This window comes from Achroia grisella, unplaced genomic scaffold (genome assembly GCF_030625045.1).
Source record: "Achroia grisella isolate CSIRO2021 unplaced genomic scaffold, CSIRO_AGI_Agris_v1 utg1174, whole genome shotgun sequence".
Taxonomy (NCBI): domain Eukaryota; kingdom Metazoa; phylum Arthropoda; class Insecta; order Lepidoptera; family Pyralidae; genus Achroia; species Achroia grisella.
Window position 1 is genome coordinate 2443802 of NW_026712590.1, and position 14276 is coordinate 2458077.

The 14276-nt window shown below is 32.0% G+C and overlaps 1 protein-coding gene across 1 annotated transcript in view; it reads left to right on the forward strand.

Annotated features, from left to right (window-relative positions):
• LOC131852165 (latrophilin Cirl) overlaps positions 1–14276 on the forward strand; it is a 352107-nt gene that overhangs the window by 316826 nt on the left and 21005 nt on the right. Inside the window, exons 3-6 of the mRNA XM_059202808.1 lie at positions 7488–7677; positions 12115–12221; positions 12787–12998; positions 13569–13710. Of these exons, the coding sequence (XP_059058791.1) occupies positions 7488–7677; positions 12115–12221; positions 12787–12998; positions 13569–13710 (651 nt within the window). The remainder of the gene's footprint in view (positions 1–7487; positions 7678–12114; positions 12222–12786; positions 12999–13568; positions 13711–14276) is intronic.

The window sequence follows — 14276 nt, forward strand, 5'->3', positions numbered from 1 at the left end:
GCTAGTGATGTCCAGGGAACACCGCGTGGTGGTCGACCTGACATGGTACAATTCTCATGCTACAAATCCCTCATATAAAAAATGGCCTTCTCCGCTATATGCAATGGATTCGAATCATAATAACATTGGTAACAGAATATTTCGACCCAAAACATTGGACGAAGCAATTCAGTTTTCAATCCGTAATAAATGGGATAATGGAATAATTCCATTCATTATTAACTTAATCATCAACTTGATTTACTACTATTACCAATTTTAATAAATCCAGTGTACAAGGATAATATTAATTGAATACCTACGTAATTTAATGACAATTTTCAATAAGTGTTACAGTTTCATATATATATTTGGAACGGTAAACATACACAGCCATACATACATACATATGATGGCAACTGGTAACGTCGCCTAAGTACGAAGTCTGTCTCAATAAACTATTCTAACTCAAAGAGTGATTCAACCGAAGATATCAGCTGTTTTTTTTTATTTCAGGTAATTAAATCGGTATAAAACCACATTTTTTTTTCACACAACATTCTTTTAACAATTATACAACGCCATCTTAACCCAAATTAAACTAGCTAAAGCTTGTGTTATGGTTACTAGATACAAATGCGTAGATATTATTTCGTAAATACATACATAATGTACATGAAAAATACCCAGATCGATACGAACAATCATACTCATGAATAAATATTTGTGCCGTGCGAGGAATCGAACCCACGACCACAGGAAGTAAGGCGGTATGCTAAATCGCTGGACCACCGAGGCCGTAACATTTAACCCTGCAAATGCGGACATTGCCTAAAACCCCTGCAATCATCCATTGGTTTATTTTCATCAGTTACCAACAAATTTGCTATGTTCAACTTCGTATTCGTACCTCGGCAAATCGAGGCGATTCTGTGCCTCGTAAAACAGGTAGTAAACCGTCTCCTACGGTTCGGCAATCGATAGGCGACGTCAGGGCGGCTCAGTGGTTCGAAGTTGCCCAAGAATTTACTGCTGTACGGTTAAATCTTTTAAATTTCAAATGGGATCACCCTCACCACCGTAGGGTTGTCTATCTCATGTTTATGTTTTGATTATTTATTGAAACTGTCTGCATCTACCCTTATTATTAGCATAAAATTTAAAACTGCTAACCCTTTTAGAATGTTTCTATCAAATTAAGAAAAATTCAAAACTGGAAAAAAGTTTAATGCGCATAAGTATATATATCAAGAACATGTCACAAAAATGTCATCTGCAAGGGTACCTCTGTCTAACCTATTTCAGTCGACAAGCAGCTTGCTTTGAAAACTGTGTTTCGTTTACAGGTTCAGATATTCCACTGAAATTACAGAATATATATAGGTGGCACTTAGTACTCCAAGATGGATACGCTTAAGGTATATACATGTATACATATAAGGACATCACGTCATCATCTCAATCAAATAAAAAAAATCAAAGCTTGCCCAAAACTCTGTAAAAAGTATCTGTGAACTTTTTATAGGTATATTTTTAAAAAGATCATGTTAATATTAATTATCAAGGGTTGGAAAGAGGTAACAGTAACATTACCACATGAAATGTATGCAAATATCCATAATTAAATAGCTGGCCCCAATTTGCAGTCTGAAATTGTGCACAATTTTATTTGATGGGAAATAAGTACTTTTAATATTTAAGTTATATCCTTTTAAAAAATAATTAACTGTAAGAGTGTATAAAAACAAATATTCAAACTACAAATTAATTCCAATTGAATTTTCATTTTTAAAAAATATAACATAACACTATAGTTCCTTTGCCCTATAATTGGTTTTTAAAAAAGTTTAACAAAAGTTATATCAAAATAAGGTTGTACACTGCTGAAGGAAATTGGCAGCATATCTCCGGAACGCATGAAGTGCCTCAAAATGGTTACCATCGTAAAATATGCTATAAAATTCTTTTTCAATTTGTCACCTCCTTAACACCAGGATTCCTTGTATGTCCACTTCGATGTGACCACCAGGCTTACTTGATCGAAATTGCATGTTATCGAGTTTTGAATTATATGCTGCCGTATCCAATTTCTAGTTGTAGAACTTCTAAATTCAAATTTCGAATTTATGTGTCATAGCACGTTTTTGAATTTGTTTACATAAAAAGCCCAGGTGTAAAGTGTATACAGCTTAGTCTCTATTATTTTCCTGATTTTGCATATTATTTCTCATTTTACCCTGTCTATAATAGTAGTAATTTGTGTTATTTTCAAAATACAATGATGTTGGTAACTGTAGTAATTACGTTAATTTTTTATTCGCTGCATAATGTGACGCGTCTCTTACCGTGTCGGTGTACATCAATAAAATTATATCACCCCAACAACCCCTAAAACGAAAATCCCCAAAATCATTATAATAACCCCCGTAAAATTCTGCATAATCCATTCGACCACTAGGTACTGATGTCGATTAACGACAGACAAAATTAAATTCACCAGGAAACCAATATTGTTACATCTGTGGTCGCAATAAAACACACAACAACCAATACACAACTTTATTACTATTGCGACAATGTTTATTTTCCCTTGGAAATTATCGTGGAAATGCAAAGACTTTCGCACCATTCGGCAGCGGGATATCAAATGACAGCCGCATGTATGGCTAACGAGGTTCAGTAATACCAACATATTTTGTATTTACAATTATTCCGAGAGATTTCAACTTTATTACCAAAGAATAGGGCGTATACAATAGTAAAATTTAATTTGCGTTATATTTAGGGAAACGCACGAGGTAATTATAGCGTTTGAAAAAGGAATCGTAATGTTTTGTTATTATTTAGATGTGTGCGGTGTAATGATGTGTGTGTGATGTACGTATTTAATGACATGCAATTATGGACCCTTTTCGCTTTTAAATTATATGGAGAAATTGGTCGTTTTTCCTATAAACAAACATATTTTCTAATTTTGTATACTTAGCTTATTGACAAAATAATAGTAAATAGATTCCTGATACACTTTTGTAGTTGTAAACATTTTAATATAGTACCAGGATACCATGTTATGAAGAAGGTATTGAATTTGATTTTTGACAGGGACAGGAAGAATTGTGTTATGAATAATTTTATTCAGAAAAGAAGAATCATATTTAAAAGCCAGTGTAAGGAGATCTTATACTAACCCTTAATAAAGGGATGAAGACAACACTAATGATTAGATGTGTTTATTATATACCTCGAAAAGCATACTAGCTGACAGCTCAACTTATGGAAAAGTGACTACTGTTATATACCAATTTATTTGAACACCAGTACTGACATTATGTCATCATGTTTGTGTGTACGGGACATATATCTATTCTTTATTGCACATACTCATACGAAAAAATAACTATAATAAGGTAAATGTTATCTACAAGAGCAATCATGTACCATATCACTTCTAACCGAAACATAGTTTACAAAGTAAATCGAGCAGTCGACTTTATATAAAGTCTGCCATCCTCCCAAACTTTTTTTTAATAATAGTCGTTAGACGAAGACGAAAATGGCCAAACAATGCGTATACCATCAAAATTGGACTCATAAATTCCCTTGTCACTACCAAATTCTTTACACATTCCTTTCCAAAAAATAATTATCGTACACCCTTTAACTGAATATCTTGTAAATTGTTTTCGACCCTTCATAACAAGGAGGACTGGGCATCTCGTATAAATCATTTTTATTATCACCCCCATCCTACACCCCACTATTAGGGGGGTGACTGGCGATTTAGTTCATGATACGGGGGTGCTATTTTAGATAGATTTAAAATAGTTCTTCGCGGATCGATTCAATCTTTATCTATAATAAATATAAACTGCAGTTTCGCGTGTACTTACTACATCAAGCCCCTTGATCTGGATGGTAATTGTGTACTGGTAAGTGGGGAAATGGTGTTGTTAGAAATAGGACTAGTAACCCCAATGTATGGTCAGGTAGATCTACACTACTACAAAAATCATAATTCTTAGTGAATTTGTCTTATCATGACATCAGGTCAGGTCGCGCCTCGCCAGTATATACCGTTAACGCAAGAGGGTGCATAAATATATCATAGAAAAAAATATATAGTCTTCTCTCATATAGACGCCTACCCGCATAGGTACGGTGGTTGTTATGATTTTTAAGGGATGACGGATGTTGATTTTGTCCATTTATTGTCCCCATACGATCTTTTTGTATATTTTAATGTACATTAAAAGGTTTAATAATGATGAACTAATATCTATATTCATATTATAAAGTGCCGATTTCTTAAGAGAAGTAAACTCCGGAACCATTATAACATTTTGAAAAATTATTTCACTGTTTGAAATGTACGTTATTCTAAACTGATAGAGTTAAAACTAACATAGTTATGAGCTCCCGGGCAAAGCCGGGATTGGTCGGTAGTTTTACTTAATAAAATTAATGTGTAAACATACAGTTTTTATTACTAACGTGAGTACTTTATTTAGTTGTAATTTTAGCAGATGTTTTAAACTCCAAATGTGGAACTTTTATTTGCTATCGTTATATAACTCGGTGATCGATATCAACAACAATAGCCAATACTTGTGTAAATATATTTACAAGTATAAGTAGTAAAGTTATATTTTTTCAAACCGAAATTGACTTATAAAACTTTTGTTAACAATCCTATTATATTCTTATACAAAAACGTAATAACAGTACTTATCTACTTAGCAAGAATAACGTTGTTTAATAACATATTATTATAGACTTGCATTCATTGTATAACGTATATAAGCTCTTATTATTATTAATATTATATTACCATGTCAGGTAAAGTACAATTATCATTACAATTGCATGAATAATGTCGTTTATTTTTACATAAAATATGCATGCAGTAAGTATAATTTGTCATACAAAACAACCGTATTACTCATGGCAACATATTGAAAAAAAGCATTAAAAACCATACTAGATTAACTATATTGTGATTAAATTTAGAACGTATTTCTTTTGTCAGAAAGTTGAAAATCCCTTAATAAAAAATTTTTTTACATAAAATTACATTGTGAAGTAAAAAATAAAATTTATCATTGTTTTATATTTCGAATACGAAGAAATTCAAAAAGAGAACACCTTTTTTTTAGTAATCACGATATTGGAAAAGTTTTTAATTTATACATTGCATGTATATTAATAAAACAGGTTCTATTTTTTAAATATTTTGAATGAAACATGAAAAAAAAATTGTTATGAGGTTTCATGGCGCAGTTTATTGGAAATTGTGAACGTTTGGTCAATATTTAAAGTTTAAAATTATTACGAGAACGAGAGGCTTAACGATAATATATGGCGACGTAAAATTGCTGTCGATTTTTCTGATTAATATTTTAATACGTTTATAATATTGCAATAAATTCAGTGTTTTCTGATGATTTTGGGTTACGTCATGGATTTTAATTAATTTTTCATAAACAATAAGAAGCCTTTATGAAATAATTTTATTAAAGTAACTTTTAGAAATTACTCTGAATAGTACCGATATTCGAAAAAAAATAAAATAACGAGTGAAATACATACAAAATATTGTTAATGTCATATCACTACATCATGGTTTAGGGGAACTTGCTAGATTAGTCTTACACATTGTCTCAGTCACCTTCCAATGGTAGCAGGTTCAATAACTATGTAAACCACTTATGTGGTGGTAATTTATTTATTTCTTTTCCTGTTTATCTGCCGAATATACATATGTATATGTATTGTAAGTACTATATATGTAATAATGAAGAACATACAAAAATGACGCCAAGGTTTCACCATTGTCGTTAATTTCGTGATAGATCTATAATTGTCGCTGATAGACTAATTTGAATACTAATTCCCATAACTAACAACCCCCACCACACATTCCACCACATTCCTATTATTACTTTTGTCTGAACATACTGTTACGCGTATAATCTGATTTACTCCATCGCCTTGTATGAGCTGCCCTTCTTCATTCTACTGTATGACTCGGCGAAAACGCGTAAACGATCTGTCAGTACCGCCATTAATTTGGCCAGATTTATTATACCGGATCCTTAGAATATGCACGCCTTGTACCCCGTTATTTTACCTATTATACAACGAAGATAAATCTCCGCATTCGCTAGTCCATTGCGCTTTCTGTTAGAGTAGGAAATTGTAAGTGGGTACTCACGCGTCAGTGCGTAACGAGGCACGAGATCGCCGATAATTTCGTATTTCCCCAAGAGACGTACAGATATTGATTATGAAATGTTGAGTCGACAGTTTTCCGTTTTGTCTTCGGTTTGGATGTTTGTTTTGTTATCATTCATTAAATGACTGGTCGGAGCAACAATTTGGGAACCACTGGTTGGATTATTTTGGAACATTTATTTCCCTACTAATGTTTTAAATATGATAGTCCGTTTGTTTGTTTGTTAGTTTCTTTGTTTTTAGCTTTAACGGTTTAATAAATAGTTATTTAACTTGAAATATATATATACAATTAATATCTTTGATGAAGGTATGTTTTCCAATAATCTATACCCTACGTATATTATAATAAAGGTGAAAATGAATAATATCACTATTTAATTCTGATTAATAAAAATAACAGTTGATTAGCTTAGTAGGTAATAAAACATTTTGACTTGTATATGTAAAAATATATCATATAGTAATTTTGTTTATGAAATCTAATATTTCACAACATTTTAATCACTTTTCAATAATATTATATAAAAGTAATAACTGCGCATTATATAGATATGTAGATAAAATATAACATATCTTGTATCATAAATTATAAAACATTTAACCTATTTCGCAATAATTACATGACTAATATTATTATTGTACATTGATTATTCATTCTAGTATGACATTTCACTTTTTTAATTGTATTTTATAGACGGCCTCGGCACACCGCCTTTCTTACAATAGTCGCGGGTTCGATTCCTCGCAAAGTGCAAACATTTGTATTCATGAGTAGGATTGTTTGTATCGGTATGGGTGTTTTCTATATGCATATATTATGTGTGCATTTACAAAAAAAAATTGTCGCTTATGAACGTAAAATTTTTTATATTATAATTATTCCCTACCGTTAAATTTAGTAAACAGATTTCGTTGAAAACTACAAGCAAGGCTGAACTGGCAAGAAACTCCACTGAATTTCATTTTTTTTAAAACCAGTGTATTTACACTATTTACGTTTATCGATGTCTCTGTCCAACTTTAAGGGTATAAATTAATATGAAGAACATACATAGTTAGTTAAATATAATATATTATCTGCTTCTTCCTTAATATATATGTGGGGTCGGCGTAATATGTTTTTCTCTTCCATTCATCTCTGTTCGCAGTCAAAAAAAAACAGTTAAATATAATATATTTAAATGTATATATATATATATATATATATATATATATATATATATTTAAAAAAAACAACGAAATATATATTAATTTACTTTTTTTTTTAATTTCAGAACCAAGATACGAAACTGCGTACGCGTGTGAAGGCAAAACCCTGAAAATCGGCTGCGGGGAGGGGTCCGTGATACATTTGATAAGAGCAAACTATGGACGGTTCTCGATCACCATCTGCAACGACCACGGGAACACCGACTGGAGCGTCAACTGCATGTCAACGAGGAGTTTGCGTGTTCTACACAGCAGGTAATTTTAAATATCAAATATACCACATAATAATAATAATAATAATAATATTCTCAGGATAATTCACACAGCGCCATCTAGTCCTAAGTTAAGCTAGCTCAAGCTTGTGTTACGGGTACTAGATAACTGATACTAAAACATAGATTTTTTTTTAATTAAATACATACATATTATACATATAATACACACAGACCGATACAAACAATCATACTCATGAATACAAATGTTTGTGCCGTGCGAGGAATCGAACCCGCGACCATCGGACGTAAAGCGATGTGCTCGACCGCTAGACCACTGAGGTCGTAGATAACTGTACATAATCTATTAATTGTACATTGTGTTATATTGTAAGTGCGTATTAATAATATATATCTGAATATCTGTCTCTTTTATACCTTTTCACAATATTTTATAATAATAATATTCCTGGACAATTTACACAGCATTATTAAGTCCTATATAATTGTTGTTGTCTGTCACATTATTTATTATACATATTTAATAAATAATATAATGTAAATATGAAGTATAAAACTATATGCCCAGTACATCAGCAATACTATCTAGTTAAATATAATACACGTGATGTGACACACATAGTACAGTCCGTATTGAAGTTGCTTGCATTATGAGTACTAGAGAAGTGATATATTATAAATACTTAGATGATTTATTTTAAATACATAAATAATATAGATAAATACAAACAATCATACTATGAGTACAATTATTTGTACCGGAGCATCGAACCCGCGACCATCGAAAGTAAAACGGTGTGTTAAACCGCTAGACCACCGAGTCCGTCAATATTTAAAGGTTGCATCAGGAGGCAGGCTATGTTTTATATTTTAAAAAGCAGACGAGGTCACGATGCTCAGTTAGTTAACAAAATAAATTATTGGTAATAGATAAGCAGATATAACATGTCTAGACAATTTAGAGTACGTATATTGTATTTGTGTATTATATTCACATCATCAATAATTCTATAATGAGTTTCGAGAATCGAAGTATTATATATATTTCATTAACATCTCTAGTTATATTGTAAAAGCGAAGGAGTTTGTTATATATATACGCGGGTGTAATAGTTTTGATACTATCTGCACACTTTTGGAATGGTAATTTTTACCATTCCAAAAGTGTGCAGATTGGTAGTATATATTCGAGTAAAACGAATACTTTCACATAATTTGCATGCCTATATAGTAAATATTGCTGATCAGCAATATTTTATATAACATCGTATTTATTGTACCAATTTTATAAAAAATATTTAATTTCATTTCACACTTTTGGAGTGCATAATCTAGTTCTCTTTTATTGAAATTGGTGTAGTGCTTACGGCTTTAGCACAACAAATTTTGGGTTGGGTTGACATTGAATTTTACTTACCAGTTCAATTTATTGTATTAGTTGATATTGAAATTTAGGTTTAATTGGTAGGAGATAGAAATTTGAATTGAACGACATTTATTTAATTTGATTTTTAATATTTATTCAAGACGTTTATAAAAATTATATAATATTAGATTGATTAAGTAGGATATTATGTAATTAATTACATATACAATTTGTATGTCTTATTTAAATATATAACCTATTAAAAATAGGTTAGTTGCCCTAGGCTTACATAGTAGTAAGGTATAAGTAGGTAGGTAAGTACAGGTAACAAATCTATTTTTTAGATAAATAAATACCTAGATAAAATTTTAAATATAATCAATCTATTTTTGTTCTCTGCTATATTATATACTCGTAAAATATTTTTTTTTACATTTTTACATGAAAATAGCGTATGAATTGGAAATCATAATATGGAATATTAATTAATATAATCGCTTACCCCCCACAGAGACATCGATTTATTCATATTCAAACAGCTGAGACATCGTCATTCCGAATTTATATTCGATACTCGATAACGATTATATGTATCGATAAAATATTATTATTAATATGGAACGATGTCTCCAATTAGTTACCGGTGTCGCGTTACACTGTTATATCCAATTAATAACGATCAAAACAGTTTTATCCCAATATAACTTAGGGTTGCCTTCGTAAATCTAGTTGTTAAGTGGTATTCGAAATTCAAAATTAGAATACGAAATTTTGAATTTAGAATACTATTAATTTAATTTAAATATTATTAATGCTAATTTAAATTGCAATTTCAATTTGTTAAAATTATAATTAATGTGTAATTTTTATTCGGTTAATAAATAGTCGAATGCTAGCAATGTTAAAATTATGACTAAAACACTTGTATTCCTATTGCGAGAATTATAATGTAATTACTTTTCTTAGACATTTCTAGTGATCTTGAAGTGGTTTTATTTTTGAATCAATATTTGTAACCGTTTAAGATGATAGTTTGTTAGTCACTAGATTAGTTTGTTAGTTATAAAACTATTTATATGTATGTTGTATGTATATTGGCATAAAATATTTAAAATAATTAAAAATATAAATGCAGTCAACCCTAAATACATACGGCATGGTAATGTTCTTTTGATGATGTAAAATCTTGATCATCATTGCGATCGGTTCTTTTAGATCAGAATTACGTTCACGTTTTTTCTTAATTAATTTGAGCGTTATAACTTTATTATAGGCCAGATCTCAGCTACTGGCGTTATGTTATCAAAGTGTAAACTGGATCATAACTTATCGTATCATAACGTAATATATTTTATTTTTATGGTGCAACTTAATTAATATATATGAATAATATTAAAAAACTTTTGACTACTTTTTTATGTAACTCACAAAATAGTGTGCATAACGTCTATCTGATAGAAAATGTTAATAAGTAACATCCAGAACGTCACAAATGTATTTTATTATAGCGCTGCGTTGCTCTTCCTGTGAATAAATATATCAATGATAGCTTAATATCCAGTAATCGTCACTGTGACGCCGCAAGTAGTTCCTCTCGTGTATTGCTGAACTTTTAATAATTAAACAATCATACGCCTTCGTATTCTATAATTTTAAAATGTTACTATATATTTTTAATAAAAATGTATTTGATGATATATCCTTTGAAACATTATTAAACACACAAAAATCCCTGGAATATCATTTTTATATCAAGTATATAAAATATCGTAAATGAACCAAGTATATACTTTATTGGATGTATAGAAAAGTATATAGGGTTGACATAGACATCATCATCATCATCATTATCGCAGCCCGGAAGACGTCCACTGCTGGACATAGGCCTCCCCCAAAGATCTCCACGACGATCGGTCCTGCGCTGCTCGCATCCAATGCCTTCCCGCGATCTTGACCAGATCGTCGGTCCACCTTGCTGGAGGCCTTCCCACATAGACATAGTACATCGGATTAAACTTGAACAAACATAGTCGCGGTAACACCTAATGCCTAACTTCTAAGCGCTCGCCCCGGAAAGTGGCGAGAATTGCCGAAAATTAAATATTCGCTACACCCAACTTTATCGCGTTAACCCCGCGAGATTGCCAATAAACTGCACGGCCCCGCGCTCCTGCAAATGACGCCTTAAATTGATTGTCTGCGCCTTGCGTGACGTCATTACGCTGAGGATTTTTTTTTTATTTGCAAAATGCCAATTGTTTACTATAGCATTATTAAAAATGTTGCCGATGACTGACATCTGTCTATGATGAGATGCAAGGGAAGGAAATGTTAAATTGATTATTTGCACGATTCTTTTTATTGGAAATATTTCAATTGTTTATACATACAGCAATATACAGTCATAACTATTTTGATGGAAGACTAATCCCATCCGGGATAATAGAAAATTGTCGCTGACGTGCAGAAAACAACACTTGACCTGTCCATATTTCGTATTTTATATTTGAAGCAAACACTTTATAACCCATTTTTCGAAAATTGTGCTGACGTAGAAGTATGCAATTTCGAACACTTATTACTTACTCAGTTTACTAGCTTTTGCCCGCGGCTTCGCTCGCATTAATTTATACCCTTAGGGGTGGAATTTATCAAGGATGCCTACGTCATAGTAGATCTATGCATGCGAAGTCTCAGCCCAATCGATTTAAAATTGACAAAATTGCATACAAGCTTTCATCCCCTATTTTATCCCCTTGGGGGTAGAATTAATCAAAATCCTTTCTTAGCGGATGCCTACGTTACATCTACCTGCATGCCAAATTTCAGCCAGATCCGTCCAGGTTTGGGCTGTGCGTTAATAAATCACTATGTCAGTCACCTTTGAGTTATATATATATATATAGATATATAGAGAATGCAATTCTTTTTATTATACATATAAAATACATTATATCATAAAAAACAATACACACAATAGAACCTTAATAATTTTGAAACTTACGTAATTGATTGTCTACGACTTGAATCACTTCATGACGCTGGATTTTTTAAAGTGTCACAGTGATTGATACATTTTCTTTTTTTTTTCAGATGTAGTATGCATCAGAACTGCAGTATATTAGCAAGCACAAACATGTTCGGCGATCCGTGTCCGAATACGTTAAAGTATTTGGAAGCGCATTACCAATGTGTACCAGGTAAGAATTGGTCGATATTTCAATAAGATTAAGTTTTGGCACTTGCTTGTTAGTCACTAAATTAGTTTGTTAGTTATAAGACTATTTATATGTATGTTGTATGTATATTGTCATAAAATAATTAGAAATATAAATACAGTCAACCATAAATACATACAGCATGGTAATGTTCTTTTGATGATGTAAAATCTTGATCATCATTGCGATCGGTTCTTTTAGATCAGAAATTACGTTCACGTTTTTTCTTAAGTAATTTGAGCGTTATAACTTTTTTGTAGGCCAAATCCAGATTATTTTCCACTAGCTATCCTACAAACAGAAAGTGTTTTGGGGCACTTATGGGTAAATTATATATAGAAAATATCTAGATCGGTAAAAACAATCACTCGCATGAATTCAAATATGTGTACCGTGCGAGGAATCGAACCCGCGACCATCGGAAGTAAGGCGGTTTGCTAAGCCACTAGACCATTGAAGCAGTCAGTTTCTTTCCCTTCTTTATCAAATTTCAATATCGTGTCATCATTTGATCAATTGAAAGACAATGAATTCATATTTGTTTCAGCATCAACAACAAGCACTACAAACAGGCCATCACCACCTTGGTTAATAACATCCCAACCAACAGTATGGCGGTCGACAGCCCCTCCAGCGCCTAAAAGTCCAGTACAAACCCAGCAGGGAGAAAGGAAGAAGCCAACTGTCATCACGCCACCGACGTTCAGGCCTCATATTACTTTACCGCCTGAAGTTAAACTGGGCGATGTTGCTACTAAGGTATGATCGTTTTTCCTGTACTTCAGTATTGCAAACAAGACTTTATAGTAGAGTTGCCAACTGTCCAGTTTTAGCAGGATATATCCTAGTTTTTATAGTGTCCTAGGACTACCTGAATAGTTTTTAAGAATAAAATTCGGTTTTAAATTTTACTATTTCATGGTATACTTTACAGTACTGTACTTTACTTAGAGAAGCTGCTTCCCGCGTACACTTACATTGTAAAATGAACCCAGGTTTTCTCGAGAGACTACAGCATGGACTTTTTCAAAAAGTGCATACTAAGGTCTTAAAGATCGGTAATGCGCACGTTACACCCCTGGTGTTTCAGACGTCCGTAGGCTGCGCTAACCGTTTACCATCAGATGGGGCGTATACTTGTTTGCCGCCATCGTAGTATCAAAAGAAACTTCAAATTATCGTGTAGTACTATCGAAATGCTGATTAATTAATATTGTAATTTTCCGTGTAGCTAAGAAATTAGATGAAAGTACTAAGTAACTGTAATTTTATAACTATACTTATGTTATATGACTATCAGATAAATTAATATGTAATTTCTTCTACAAGACCACAACCCGGCAACCGGATTCTTCATCAGAGAGAGATGCATCGCAAATACCACAAGACAACACGCCAGAAGTGAAAGAGGACCCAACTAAAGTAGAATCTGAAAGTCCTAGAATAGAGAAACCGAAGGATGATGATATGGGTACGTAATATTTTTAGCTGACTCTTTATAGTAAGCCATTTTTTAATATTTGTGCACAAACACAGATTAAAATTTTTTTGCTATATTGATAACATAAATAGAAATTGTTAAAAAAATATGTAAGTATTAGTACATAGGTACACTTTGTCGTACACTAAAAGTCGTTTGTGTGGATATCCACTGTCTCTCCAGTCAACAGCCTGCTTTATAAGCTGTGGTTAAAGGTTGAGAAAAGACAGTGAATCATAGAGTATGGGGGATCATATTTTGGTCTTCGAAACGACAACGTATGAGTGTTATCACATGATAACGTAATTCTGTTATCTATATGTACGTCACCTTGTTTGTCTATCCTTTACATATTAAACCTACATTGTAGTGTAATAATAATAACCCTGGATATTTTACACAATGCTATCTAGTCTCAAGCTAAGTAAAGCTTATGTTATTGGTAGTAGCTTGTGACAACTGATAGAAATACTTTAGTATATTTTTCTTTGTAAATACATACATAATATACATATAAAACACCCAGACCACTAATAGAAAGGTTTGTAACGTAGAAT